The sequence below is a fragment of the Schistocerca nitens genome, chromosome 1 (assembly GCF_023898315.1).
Source record: "Schistocerca nitens isolate TAMUIC-IGC-003100 chromosome 1, iqSchNite1.1, whole genome shotgun sequence".
Classification (NCBI taxonomy): Eukaryota; Metazoa; Arthropoda; class Insecta; order Orthoptera; family Acrididae; genus Schistocerca; species Schistocerca nitens.
In genome coordinates, this window is record NC_064614.1 from 394,545,039 (window position 1) to 394,558,348 (window position 13,310).

The 13,310-nt window shown below is 42.5% G+C and overlaps 1 protein-coding gene across 1 annotated transcript in view; it reads right to left on the bottom strand.

Annotated features, from left to right (window-relative positions):
- LOC126249428 (4-aminobutyrate aminotransferase, mitochondrial) overlaps positions 1-13,310 on the bottom strand; it is a 97,006-nt gene that overhangs the window by 24,196 nt on the left and 59,500 nt on the right. The window contains exon 9 of the mRNA XM_049951083.1: positions 11,749-12,017. Coding sequence (XP_049807040.1) covers positions 11,749-12,017 — 269 coding nt within the window. The remainder of the gene's footprint in view (positions 1-11,748; positions 12,018-13,310) is intronic.

Below are 13,310 nucleotides of genomic sequence, written 5' to 3' on the forward strand. Positions count from 1 at the left end.
CTTTATGACATAATACCAATCAAAGGTCCGATTCTGGAATACTTATCTCAGGAGGTGGTTTGCCGGTAGCCAATTTAGCCAGCCTGTCAGTTAGTTCATTCCCCTGGATCCCAACATAACCCAGGTTCCAGACAAAGAGCACTTGTTTGAGGGGAAAAAGGGAATCACAGATAGTCAGGACCAAAGGATGACAAGGATAACACTGGTCAACAGCTTCTAATCTGCTCAATGAGTCTTTACAAATGAAGGACTCACCAGTACAGGAGCTCAAGAGAACGACAAATGGCTACCAAATCCACAGTGAAAACACTGCATCCGTCTGGCAAGGAGTAGAGTTCATTACCTCCCACATGAATCAAGCGATTAGTGTAAACTACTTCTGTGTCAAGAATAGAGAAGAATTGGCCCAGGAGGACCTTGGGCAGAACAGAGTCTTTCACGCATTGTAATAGGTCAAGACAGAGCTGTGGACAGGGGTGAACCACAGAGGTTTATGTGAGCTGTCCCAGAGAAGAGATGGTAAGAGGGGAAAGATGGAGCTCTGAAAAAGAGGGACCCAATGCGAATGGCATTCATATCCCCAGACCTGGGCCTTTGTTGAGAGATTTAGACCTCTCTATCTGGAAAGAGGAGATAGCAGTTTGGATACTCTGGGAAGCAGTGCATGCATAATGTGCAAGTGTTGGCACAGAACCTACAATGGTTAAACCTCGGCCGCTGCTAGGATGATCATGGGGCTAATCCAAAAGGTGCCAGCTGCCAGTGATACCCCACAATGTTTTATCAGGCCTAGCATCTGTAATGTCAAAAGTGATGCTGAGCCATGTATGAGACTCCCATAATCTGGACAGGACTTGACTAATGATTTGTAGTGCCAGAGCACAGCAGAGTGGTATGTACTCCATTTGGTATTAGTGAGGCATCAGAGAGCATTGAGTTGCAACCAACATGTCTGCTTTAGTTGATGAAGGTGGGGAAATCGTGTCACCTGGGCATCAATGACCAGTCCGAAAAAATAATGAGAGTCCACTGGCCATCAAGGTATCAAACCTGATGGAGATGCACTATATGATGACAACAGAAATGCATAACACAGGTCTTGTCAGCCAAAAATTGGAAGACATGAATGAGAGCCCAAACCTACACTCCATGTATCTGCTCCCTGCAGTCTGTGTTCAGCATTGCCCATTATGGATGAACAGAAATAAATGCAAAAGTCATCATCACACAAAGAGAGAGACACTGTGGGTCCTACAGCCTCCACGACCATTGACAGCCACTAAAAAGAGAATGACATCTCAAAACAGTACCCTACATAACCTCATTCTGCAGTAGGTGGGAGGTGTTATGGAAGGCACCAACCTGTACTTGAAAAGTCCAACAGGAAAAAAGGTCTGGATAAAAATTGGGAGCAGGCCATGAAGGCCCCACTCATGTAAGGTGGCAAGGATGTGGTGATGCCATGCAGCATTATAAGCTTTATGAAGCTCACAGAAAATTTCAACAAGGTGTCGATGTTGGTCAAAAGCCATTCAGATTGCAGACTAAATTACAAGTATCTGCAGCAGAATGGCCTTGGCGAAAACCTCCCTGGGTCAAAGCCAAAAGGTTCAAGGAGTCAAGAATCCAGTACAGCCTTCAATTCACCATAGATTCAAGTAACTTGCAGAGGGCATTGGTTAAACTGATTGGACGATAGCTGTCCATCAGAAGAGCCAGTTTGCCCAATTCCAAAACTGGAATAACGACTCTTTCTTGCCACTGGGATGGAAATTCCCCCTCACTTCAGGGCCAGTTAAAAAGGGGAAGTGTATGACACTGGCTAGCCATTGATAAGTGTTGAAGAATTTGGTTGTGCATCCACTCCAGTCCAAGAGCTGTGTTGGGGCCCAGAACAAGGGTTCTCACAAATTCCCCACTCACTAAATGGGGTGATGTAAGGCTCGGGTGAATGGGAATGAAAGAAATGGAATTGTTCCAGATGGTGTTTGAGAAGACAGAATGTGGACAGATAGTGGACAGATGCTGAGGCCTGGGTGAAATGCCAAGCAAAATGCTCTGTGACAGAGTCTGGGCTGGTGAGGATAACACCATTCAGGAAACTTCCCAGGACACTTGTTGGAGGACAGCTGGCCAAAAATGCACCTGATCTTTGACCATACCTGCAAAGAGGGAGTGTGCGGCCCTATGGCAGCAACATATTATTCCCAACAAATCCATTTCTGGCATTCAATTAGATTATGGGCCCAGGTACAAAACTGTTTAAAGGCAAAATAGGTGGTCGAGAGATGGATGCTGTTTATAGAGTTGGAGGGCATGATGGCAGTTTTTAACACCTGTAGCAATTTTGGGGATCCAACAAGGGACAGTCTTCCATCAGTGAGAACCCGAGGAAGACAGAATCACTGAAGTAGTTGCCAAAAGGACAGCATCAGTCAAAATCTGTACAGACTCACCAATGCTGTCACATGGTGGATTGTGTGGAATGGTGGCAAGGAAAAGGCATCCCAATCTGCATTAGTAAAGGCCCACTTGGAAGGTCTTCCAGGTGACTGACACTGAATAAAAGATAAGAGTCAGAAAATGATAGCTGTCACACAAATCATCATGAATTCCCCATTGAATGGAGGAGAGGAATCCAGGGCTCTAGATGGAAAGATCAAATTAAATAGGTGTGGGAACTCCACTTTTGAGAAGGCAGAGATCAATCCTTGCCAGCAGGCCTTCAACAATCCTGTCACTGTCAGTGGTCACAGCACCACCCTACAAAGGGGTTATGGGCACTAAAATCTCCAAGGAGACGGCAGGGAGGAGGGAGCTGTCTAAGGAGGGCAAGAAGAGCAGAAAGCATAGGAGGCCAATCTGGGGGGAGGGGGGAAGGAGATAAAGATTGCATATTGCAAGTCTAAATGGACCCAGATGGCCTCTACTTCCAGTGGAGTTTGAAGGGAAATCCAGGAACTAACAATGTCCATATGGAATCAATGTACAGACACCACTGGAGGCTTGCAAAGGGCTGACCTAGTTCTGGCAAGAGGCTTAGAAACCACAAATATTCACTGAATGAGTATCTATTAAATGAGAGTCCTGCAATACAACACAAGCTATAGAATAGAGAGAAAGAAGAGTCTGCAATTTCAGAAAGTGACAATAGTAAGAATAGTTCCATCAGAGGAGAGTAGTACAAGAGACAAGATGGCCACCAAACAGGCCAGAATCGACCATTGTGGTAAGTCAGTGTCCATCACTAATAAGGATTGAGTGACATCCATGAATGTAAGATCTAACCTTGATTTATTGAGAGAGAGAGAGAGAGAGAGAGAGAGAGAGAGAGAGAGAGAGAGTGTGTGTGTGTGTGTGTGTGTGTGTGTGTGTATTTTGAGATGTTCAGATGTTCCAAGGTCGCATTGTGCTTAGACCCTAACCAATTTTCCAGTTTTCGATTTTGTGACAAAATCCACAAATTTTGTCAATATATAGGAACATAAAGGGGGAGGGGGGGGGGTACTCTAAGTTAAAAGAAAAAAAATTCATAAAATGAACATTGTTTATTTTAACTGAGAAATAAACATGTCACGGTCTGACAACAGGATTAAGTGTAAAATATAATTTTAACAAAGGAATCACAGGAAAATCTCACAGCCCAGTCACATTAATGTGACCATCATCTACTTATGTTAGATGTCATTGTGCAAAACCATTCACAGGCAGCAGCAATAGCAGTGGGGGGGGGGGGGGGGTATACAAAGCATGTTGGGGGATGCTGAAACACTGCAGTCATCATTGTAATGCAGAAACATAGCGATTTATCTGATGTCCAGAAGGGCACAAGCATTGGCTTTTGGGCCAAGAGTGGAAGTATTTATGGTATGGCTAAGTTTGTACACTGTGCACGTTTTGCTGAGGTTAAATTATACTGTGCATGGCAAATTGGCGCTGTACAAAATTGGCATTGAGGCAACAGTGGTACACCACCAGCCACAGATGAAAGGAATGAACAATGGCTGCAGAGATGTGTATGGGCAGATAGATGTGCAATTGTGGAGCAACTGACCATCCAGATGAACTAGGGGGCTACCAACAGTATCTCATCAATCACCATTCAGCGAACGTTGCTGTGTATCAGCCCCCAAAGCAGGCTCCTAGTGCATGCACCTATGCTGACTGCTGTTTGTCAGCAACTAAGACCACAAGTTTTCATGCCAATACAGCAACTCAACACCCAATAAGTTGTGACAGGTGGCCTTTCCAGATGAATCAAGTTTTATGTTCCATTGGATAGATGGCTGTTGGCATGTACAGCATGAAATGACTGAAAGCAAACACCCCGCAACAATCGCCAGAAGAGTCCAAGCTGGAGGATTGAGTGTTACAGTCTTGGAATTGTTTTCATGGCATTCCCTGGGTGATTTTGTCTTTCATGAAAACACAATGGGCCAACCCAAGTATGCATCTATTCTTGGGGGACATATTCAGTATTTTGACAGGTGGTCACATTAATGTGACTGGGCAGTGTAGAATGAGACTAGGTTGCAAAGGAAGTAAAATATTAATAAACATTTACATTAGGAACAATCAGTTGTTGGAAGCACATGGAAGAACATTGTCTACTTCGGTTAGAAATTACACCTTTTCTAAAGAGATCTAAGAATATAACCCAAATACCATTTGAACACAAGGATTATGGAAAATATAGTAATACACCAATCTGATAAGGATGCATACATGGACATTAAGTGAAGCCACAAGCAGGTAGTTTTTAGTGACAGAACTACTACTTCAATCTTACACACTGCTTTTACCCCATTGAAGAATGTTTAAATTTATGAAATGTGTTGTATAAATACTTTGTATAAAGTGTATTATTGTAATCTTAAATAAGTATGCCCAGTAATGATTTTCAGCTGTATGCTTATAACTCGACTTGTCCAATGTCTTATGCATAACCTGCTTTGTAGACAACAGGACCAATAAATGCAATACAAAATATAATACACTTCTTTCTCAGGACTTTCTATGAATTTTGTTTTCATACTTTGTAGTGCTATTGGCTTTTTTCTGATCACTTTCTTCTTTCTCTCATTTCCTTTTGAGGATGTCTCAGCTGTCCTTTGCTCCAATACTGTTTCATTGTACCTATCTAGTGCATTTCGGAAGCTGTGTATTAACTGCTTCTGTTAGTTGCAGAGCAATTATCCTAGCATCCTTGACTGCATTGTGAACAGCATTAATGGCTATGATAGTAGTGTCAGACAATTTTTTAACTAGAATGAAGTTTTCAGAGAAAACTCTTTCAAGTCTAGCATTGTCATGGAAGAGACTGCAAGCAACCTTGATGAATGTCTTCACATTTTCATGTCCACTCTTGACTCCAGCGACCCTCCTCCAGAACTTATTGATGCAAACACAGTCTCCACCAAAGGCTTTGAGGATTTCCATTACTGACATGATCTCCATTGGGTTTTGGAACTCAGGGCAATAGCATCAGCCTCACAACCACCAAAGAAAATTAAGGCAGTAAGATGTGTCAATGCTATACCTAACTGTCTCTTCTCATGGTCAACATTAATTACCAAGTCTAAGACTAAAAGAAGAATACCCTTCATAAAGAAACAAGCCAAGAGTGATTTATCCAGGATTTTGGATATCCAGCTCTTCATAGATGTAAGGCACTCATTTCGTAAAGCCAATGTATCTTTCCCCAATTCATCAACTGACCCAGACCTATTTAGGTTCTTACCTGGTGTCCACTTCCGGGGGCTGCAACTGCTTTTTGTTGTCATTCAGATCTGTTTTGAAGCTAGTCTGTTTCCACAAACTTTTGATTTGACGAATTTTCTCATTAATTCTCTGTCTATAGACTGGAGACGAGAACAGAGTAAAGGAGTCAAGGGGGCAACTGACTGAAATGACTTAGCCTTAGCACCCACAATCTCAAAAAATGTGAGATAAGCTATCAGCATCTTTCCCCAGAAAGACACACACTACTTGGTAGCTATGTCTCTTAGGAATTCCAGTAGTGACCTTAAGTTTATGGATATACCTACTTCTGTTCCTTCTCTAATCTTTCTATTTCCTTTAGATATTTTTACACAACTATTAATATCTCCTGCACCAAGACTGACACTATTTTATTTTACACCCATCAAACAACACAAAACCTCTGTGGGGAAAACAGAGGTTCTTGTAATACTGTTGAAATCAGCTTGGCAGGAGGGAAATTTTTTTTTAATTACATAAAGCTTTCATAAAATGAACAAGATTCTTATCAACAGAAGTACTGTCAAATCCATCACACACTGTATATAAGCCACATGTCCCAAAGTCCAAAAGCATGGGACCCTCTAGATTACCCTCAAATTTGGGCTTGCTTTTCAGCTCTCTTCAGAATGTGGTATTAAAATTAGGCCATTCATGGACACCTGAACAACTTGTCTTTTCAGATTTACCTCAGACTGGGCTGCAGCTTGAACTAAATCTTGGCAACACTTTTTCTCGAAAACACTGAAGTGAGATATCTGCTCAAAACTTGGCCCAATATACTATTCCAAAAATGTATAAACACATCAAACTAGCATACCACATCACAGGCAGCTACAATCTCCTGTAGTTGTTTAGTGAAAAACAGCTCCAGTCCAAACACACTGCCATAATTTACTTTGACTTCTGAAGCTACATTTTGGAGACAATGTTACTGTCTGTGGACACATCTGGTAAGAGATTAACAACCTGCCAATATCCCAAAATCATCAGTGCCTCACAGCAGCCAACAGACACAAATGGATCTCTGCATTCCTCATGACATCCCTCTTTGTGTAACTGAGCATAATTGGCCATCATCCAGAAGTTCCTGCAGTAGGTGCTTGGCATGATAGGCTTGGCATAACACCTTGTTTCTGGAACACACTGCAACTGCATGATACATTCAGCAGACTAAAAATACACAGAGGCTAATTAGAAATGCTACTTTTTTCACTGAAACTGGTAATTGCATTTTCCAGTGCTCTTGTGGAATTGAAGACACCATCAAGATTGTCCTCTCCATTTTCGGAGTTGACGATCAGCTGAGTGTGTCCAAAGGTGGTGGGTGGCAACCACATTGGCTATTCCTGATGCAACAGCACTGGAGCTGTGGCCACTTGCAGTGGTTAGCATGGATATAGACACTGTAACTTTCCTAGTATCCTTGAGCAAAGCATGCTTTATCCCTCGTATGACTGGCAAAAGCCAGCATTCTTATATTTCTGAGCGAGAAGTTGGTTGTACACAGCACGAATCAGATAATTTCTCAGACGTGTTCTCTCCAATCCACAAAAATTCTGGACCCTCAATCCTGGGAGGGATTGAATGCAAACTTCCAGTTCATCATGTAAGCCCTGAGGTAATATGAGCTTAGAAAGAATTTCATCTAAACAATGAAGTGGGATGTGGCCAAGAGTTCACAAAGATGGGAAGTCACAAAAAATTTTTGTGACCCATGCTATTTTTCTTTCTTATGAGTAACTTCCACCCCACTCCCTCACCTACATCTCTCCCTGAAAGCAGTTTATGTTGACTAAGACCCGCAGCAGTATCGGAAATGTTAGCCCAGCCCCCCCCCCCCCCCCCCCCCCATGCACCAGGCACTGACTCCCACAGTGCCTACTGACCCTCCAGTGACCTGCGTTGCATTGTAGGTTGCAGCTCGATGTTAATTAAAGCAACAGCTGCACTCCAAAACTCAATGAGACTGATAGCTGTTGGCACATAAAAATTACTGTTGTATGTGCCAACAGCTATCAGTCTCAAATGCACTGTATGCAAACGTATGTCCTAATATCCCTGGTTCAAAATAAATGGATTCAAATAGGCCACAAACTTCGCTAAAAGCACCCATCTTTGTGATAACACTCTGTTAGCAAACAAGGCAGAACATTTAGACAAATGTAAATGTAAAACACATCAAGTACTCACCACAGATTCTTGCTGCTCCTGTGTAAAAAAACACACAAGATCATGACAACAACAAACCAGTGCAGCACAGCCAGGCTGAAGTGACAGGCAGACATGCCATTCCACGCCAACAACAACAACAACAACAACAACAACAATAATCCTTGACAAAGCTTGTCTGGACTCGGCCAGGCTGGGCTAGCAGCTGTATTGGACTAAGTGAGGGAAAAGATTGGGGGATGCCAAAACCTTGGTGGAGGGTAGTTGCACAGTATGGCGTTGAGGGTGAACAGGGAGTGCTGCACTGCATCAAGCCAAGCAGAAGGCAACCAAATGTGTCTGCCCAAAATCAAATGAGACACCATGACTTTTCCAGAATTTTTAGGCAAACTGCAAAAATTCCTCAAGTTTTCCCACAATAAAAAAAAAAATCCCCTAGTTTTCCCTCCCTTCCCAGTTTTTCCAGGACACTGAACACTCCAAGAAGGTTACTTCTCTGGCTGAGGAGAAGGAGCAGTTCTGTGAAGGGAGGGGATGTAAAATGCCACAGAAGAGGAAAGGGAATGGGGACAGGATGGAGGTAAGGAGGAAGGAGGAGGAATAGTAAAGGACACTACAAAAGCAGAGATAACAGGTGGAGATGGTCAAATTCCTTTCGGGCCTCAGAGTCAGACTGTCGAGAGTTCTGAATAGCTGAATCCTCTTTTTCTTTTTATAGATTAGGCAATTTGGCAAGCAAGGAGAATGCAGGCTGAAACAGTTCAGGCACTTGGGGATTGGGGTGCAAGGACTCCCCACATGGAGAGGGCGGCCACAGTCACCGCACATAGGAGTTGTCTCACACTGCAGAAACGTGATCAAAATGGAGACACCAGAAATAGTACATGGCAGTTGGAATAAAAGGCTTCATGTTGCAATGGTAAACCATAACGTTTACTTTCTGAAAGGGTAACCCTCTCAAAAGTCAGGATGAAAGTGCTGGTATCAACACAATTATCCTTAAGTCCTCTCTGGACTTGTCAGACAAAATGGACGCTGCTCCATGCTAGGTTAGTCCTGAGTTTCTCATTAGATTGAAAGAGGAGGTCATATGGAAAATAATGACTTGTGTCATATTTAAGGACTGGGGAGGAGTAATGCTCACCAGGATGTCTCCTAAGCACTCAAAAGCCCAAAGGGAAGTCGACCGATTAGCACAAGAGTTTTTGATCAGTAAGGAATCAGATCACATCTTCAACAAACTTATCTTCAATATTTTCTACAAAAGGGAGTGGTTTGATAGTGGCAAAAGTCCTCCTGACTGTCCTGGAACAAACTAAGTAATAGGGAGTAACCAGGGAGGGGAAGGCTGAGGAAGCAAAAGAAGGAGCAGAGAGAGAACCGTTTCTGTCTGAAGAGATAGCTGTGGAAGAGTGGCCAGAAGTGTGGAGCTTAGCACGTTTCATGTATACAGTGTCTGCCCTGGTACCACTCACTCTGATAAGGAACTAACCCTGTGGGCGCCACCCAGCAGCAGCAAGGGCCGCCTGGTACAGCGGTCATTTCCAGGAGTTCTCATGTCCCAAAAAGATGAGCAACCACTCCTAGGCGTACATGAGGCAGTGACAGCTGAGCTAGGATACACAACAGCTCTACCACACGGACTAGATATTGTGCTGGTGACCTTGTGTGTGTGTGTGTGTGTGTGTGTGTGTGTGTGTGTGTGTGTGTGTGTGTGTGTGTGTGTGAGAGAGAGAGAGAGAGAGAGAGAGAGAGAGAGAGAGAGAGGTGGGGGGGGGGGGAAGATGGTGGTTGCCACGGCAGGGAGGTAGGGGGAAGGAGGGAACGGCAGTGAATCCCACAATGAAGACACTAGAGAGGGGGTTCTTCCACAAACAATTTTGAAAGGGATTTCAAACTCCAAGAGAGACTAGCAAAACCCCAAAGAAAACAAAAGGGAGAGTGGGAAAGCAAGACAAGACAGTAAAGAGATAGCAGGATTGAGTGAACAACCAATTTGTCGTAAAGGGAAACCCCGAGGGAGAAGAAAAGGGGGGGGGGGGTTGCAGGATGGGCAGGAGCTACACTGGGAAGAAGTGGATAAGGAGAAGGGAATGCATCCTAGGAGGGAAGAGAGGTTGCAATAGCTCAGGGGCTCATGCACACCACAGGTGTACCCATGAAAGAGCTGTGGGCCCCATGGGGGTTGCCTACGATTTTCTGAATGGTAAATTTTGAATATTTCTTTCAATAATATTTTTTGTTGAAACTATTTCTACTCTCACCAATACCATGAGGTAAATAATAATCTGAATAATAAGGCTCAGAAAAATATGGTTTGGGGGAAGAAGGTTTAAACCTCCATCATCAGGGGGATTCATGTGAATTAATATGGCGTGTATGTGTTATATTACAACTTTGGAGTAACCTGTGACACTGTCTCTAGTGGTCACAGGCTCCTTTCATTGTCATGATACACCACAACACCATCACACTTTGTTTTCAGTTGCTAATGCTTGCACACACCCAAGAAATTCCCTGGTTCACATTATGAAAGGTATTTAACAAGTAAACTATGTTACAGTAAGTGAAAATTTGTTACAGTTATCAGAATATTTAGAGGTACTGAGAGTATGTTTTGATTGTTTCCATGGAAGATAATGATTTTATGAGTGATCACAAGTTGTTGTAACTCTTCAGACAATGATAGAAGTCAGGAATCCTGTGAGTGAAAGGGTGAAAGAATAATCAGTACATGCTTGTTAACTTGCTGAGTCTATTGAATGAAAATTCAGGTCTGATGCTGTTCCAATTAATTTTACGGGTAATAATAACCCTTAGAGATTCAAGCCCACATGGATGTTTACTGGCAACCGTTCTTTACACATACTATTCATGACTGGAACAGGAAATGGGGAAATGAACAGTGGTACACAAAGTACCACACATTGCAAGTTGCTTGCAGAATATTTATGTAGATTTAGAATAACCAGAGAAAAATTCAGGTACAAAAACAAAGAGGAGGAGAAGAAGAAGAAGAAGAAGAAGAAGAAGAAGAAGTGGAAAATAGTTCAGGTATATCTTATAAGCTTTGAAACACATTTTGGAAATAAATAAACAGTGACTGCTACCAGTGAACTGGTTGCTTCATTTGATATCTACAATAGTCACAGTAAAGCCTTGCCAAAAATATTTGTATTTAAAGGCATTGTGGATAATGCCACATTCAATTACTCCCAAGTTGCGGTAATGTACAGTCACTTGTGGAAAGTTCTAATCATTTCTTTGTCTATGGATTATGAATTGCAGGCATTTGTTCATATAAATTATACTCCTCAAAGTCTGTGTAGCTCACTGATATTTTTTAACTGCCAGTATGTAGTTTACTATCTACAAGTTGATTGTCATCAGTATGTATAGTGGTCCTAAATTTGTATCAAATGAAAATAAAATTCAATGGTGCTATTTGAATTATCTAAAAACTGCTTGCAAAGTTTCTCAGGCATTGTGTTGAATGTTGTCACTGAAGCTACACTACTTCAATGAGGTAACTGCTTGTCATCTACAGATGAGACTGGAGGAGGAGGAGGAGGAGGAGGAAGAGGAGGAGGAGGGGGGGGGGTGGGGGAAGTGGGCTGACTGGTTCCTTCATTGAACTGTATTGTTTCACGGGACACATGGGAACCTTATAAGCAGTTATTGTGCTGGGAAAGTTTCATATAGCATATTTAAACAGTTTTGAAGGAAATAGCAGTCCTTGATTGGACACAATGATAAGATGACTTATGAGACATCAAACTCTGATTACTACCAAACACTTTAAACACAGTTAATTACCTTTCTGTTTTAACCTGTTCACCAAGTCATCACGCAGCTTTGTTGATGTGCAGCTGATAGCAAGAAATGTCCCCCGGCCTCTTGCTGCAAAAAGCAGAGCAGGAAATTCTTTCTGCAAATCATATAATCCATTGAGAAGTTTCTCTCCTGACTTCTGGACAACTGAGAGAAGTGAATCTCTCTTTATAACTGAAAGAACTCCTTGAAGCAGCAGTAGTTTACCAGGGTCACCCATCCACGTATTAAATACTCTGTATGGTTGTGAAGGCCTGTTAAGGAATGAAAACAACAGCATTAGGCACACAGTGAACATTTTCTCAGGGGAAAATGTAAGAAATTATAGAAACAAAAAATATATACAAATATAAAATCATATTAAATAATGAAAATATTGACAACAATGTAAGAGAGAATTCGAAGGACAGTCTTGGAAGTAAAAAAAAAAAAAGTATCATTCCACGTGGGAAAAATATATCTAAAAATGAAGATGCTGTAACTTACCAAACGAAAGCATTGGTATGTTGATAGGAGACAATAAAAAAAAACACACAAACACACACACAAATTTCGAGCTTTCGAGACCCAAGGTTGCTTCATCAGGAAAGAGGGAGGAGAGGGAAAGACGAAAGGATGTGGGTTTTAAGGGAGAGGGTAAGGAGTCATTCCAATCCTGGGAGTGGAAAAACTTACCTTAGGGGGAAAAAAGGACAGGTATACACTCGCTCGCACGCACACACACACACACACACACACACACACACACACACACACACACACACACCCATCCGCACATATACATAAGGTATAGGATCCAGGTGAAGGATGCTGACAATGATAGAATTTGGCTGTGGAGACTAAAGGTGAAACCATGGGGACAAACTTCAGTAGGATTGTTCCGTTGTGATGACACAATGACCACAGTGGTAGTTGTGCATGGTTTCTGGTCTGCTGAGGAGGGGGATCTAGCTCTTCAGCTGCACCACGGTAGTCAGGTAGGGGATGGTGGCTCTGACAAGTTTGTGTAGTAGTCTGATGGAGGTATTTTATGGTCGTGGTGAGCAGGCACAATGGTTTTTGTAGTAGTACACTCAACTGTATTCCTGCCCCCACTGAAGGTGCTATCCTCCTCCTTTCCCACAAACTGACACGTTCCAAGCCAGCATGATGTTTCCTAGCTCTGTCCCCAAATGTTTCTCCTGTACCCTATTTCCTGTCTCTTCCATAATCTTCCCACTCATCTGAGCCAAGACAGTTAACCACCCCCTTGGTAGTTGGTATTCTTGTAGGGGACATTGTGGCACAAGATGAACTTTATGGTAATTCACCAGTTATTGGTTAACCAACAGAAGCAAGAATTTAGGAGTATTGCAGTTTAACATTCCATCAGTGCTAATAGAATACTATGAAACTATACATCACTCCAAAAAGTCATTTACAACTTAGTGGATATATAGGCCACAGTCTGTCAAATCAGCACAAATTCAATACTGGACAACAGTACAACAGCTGGTGAGCAGCATCAACATCTAGCTGCTGATCTACAAGTTGTCAGCTAGCACTGA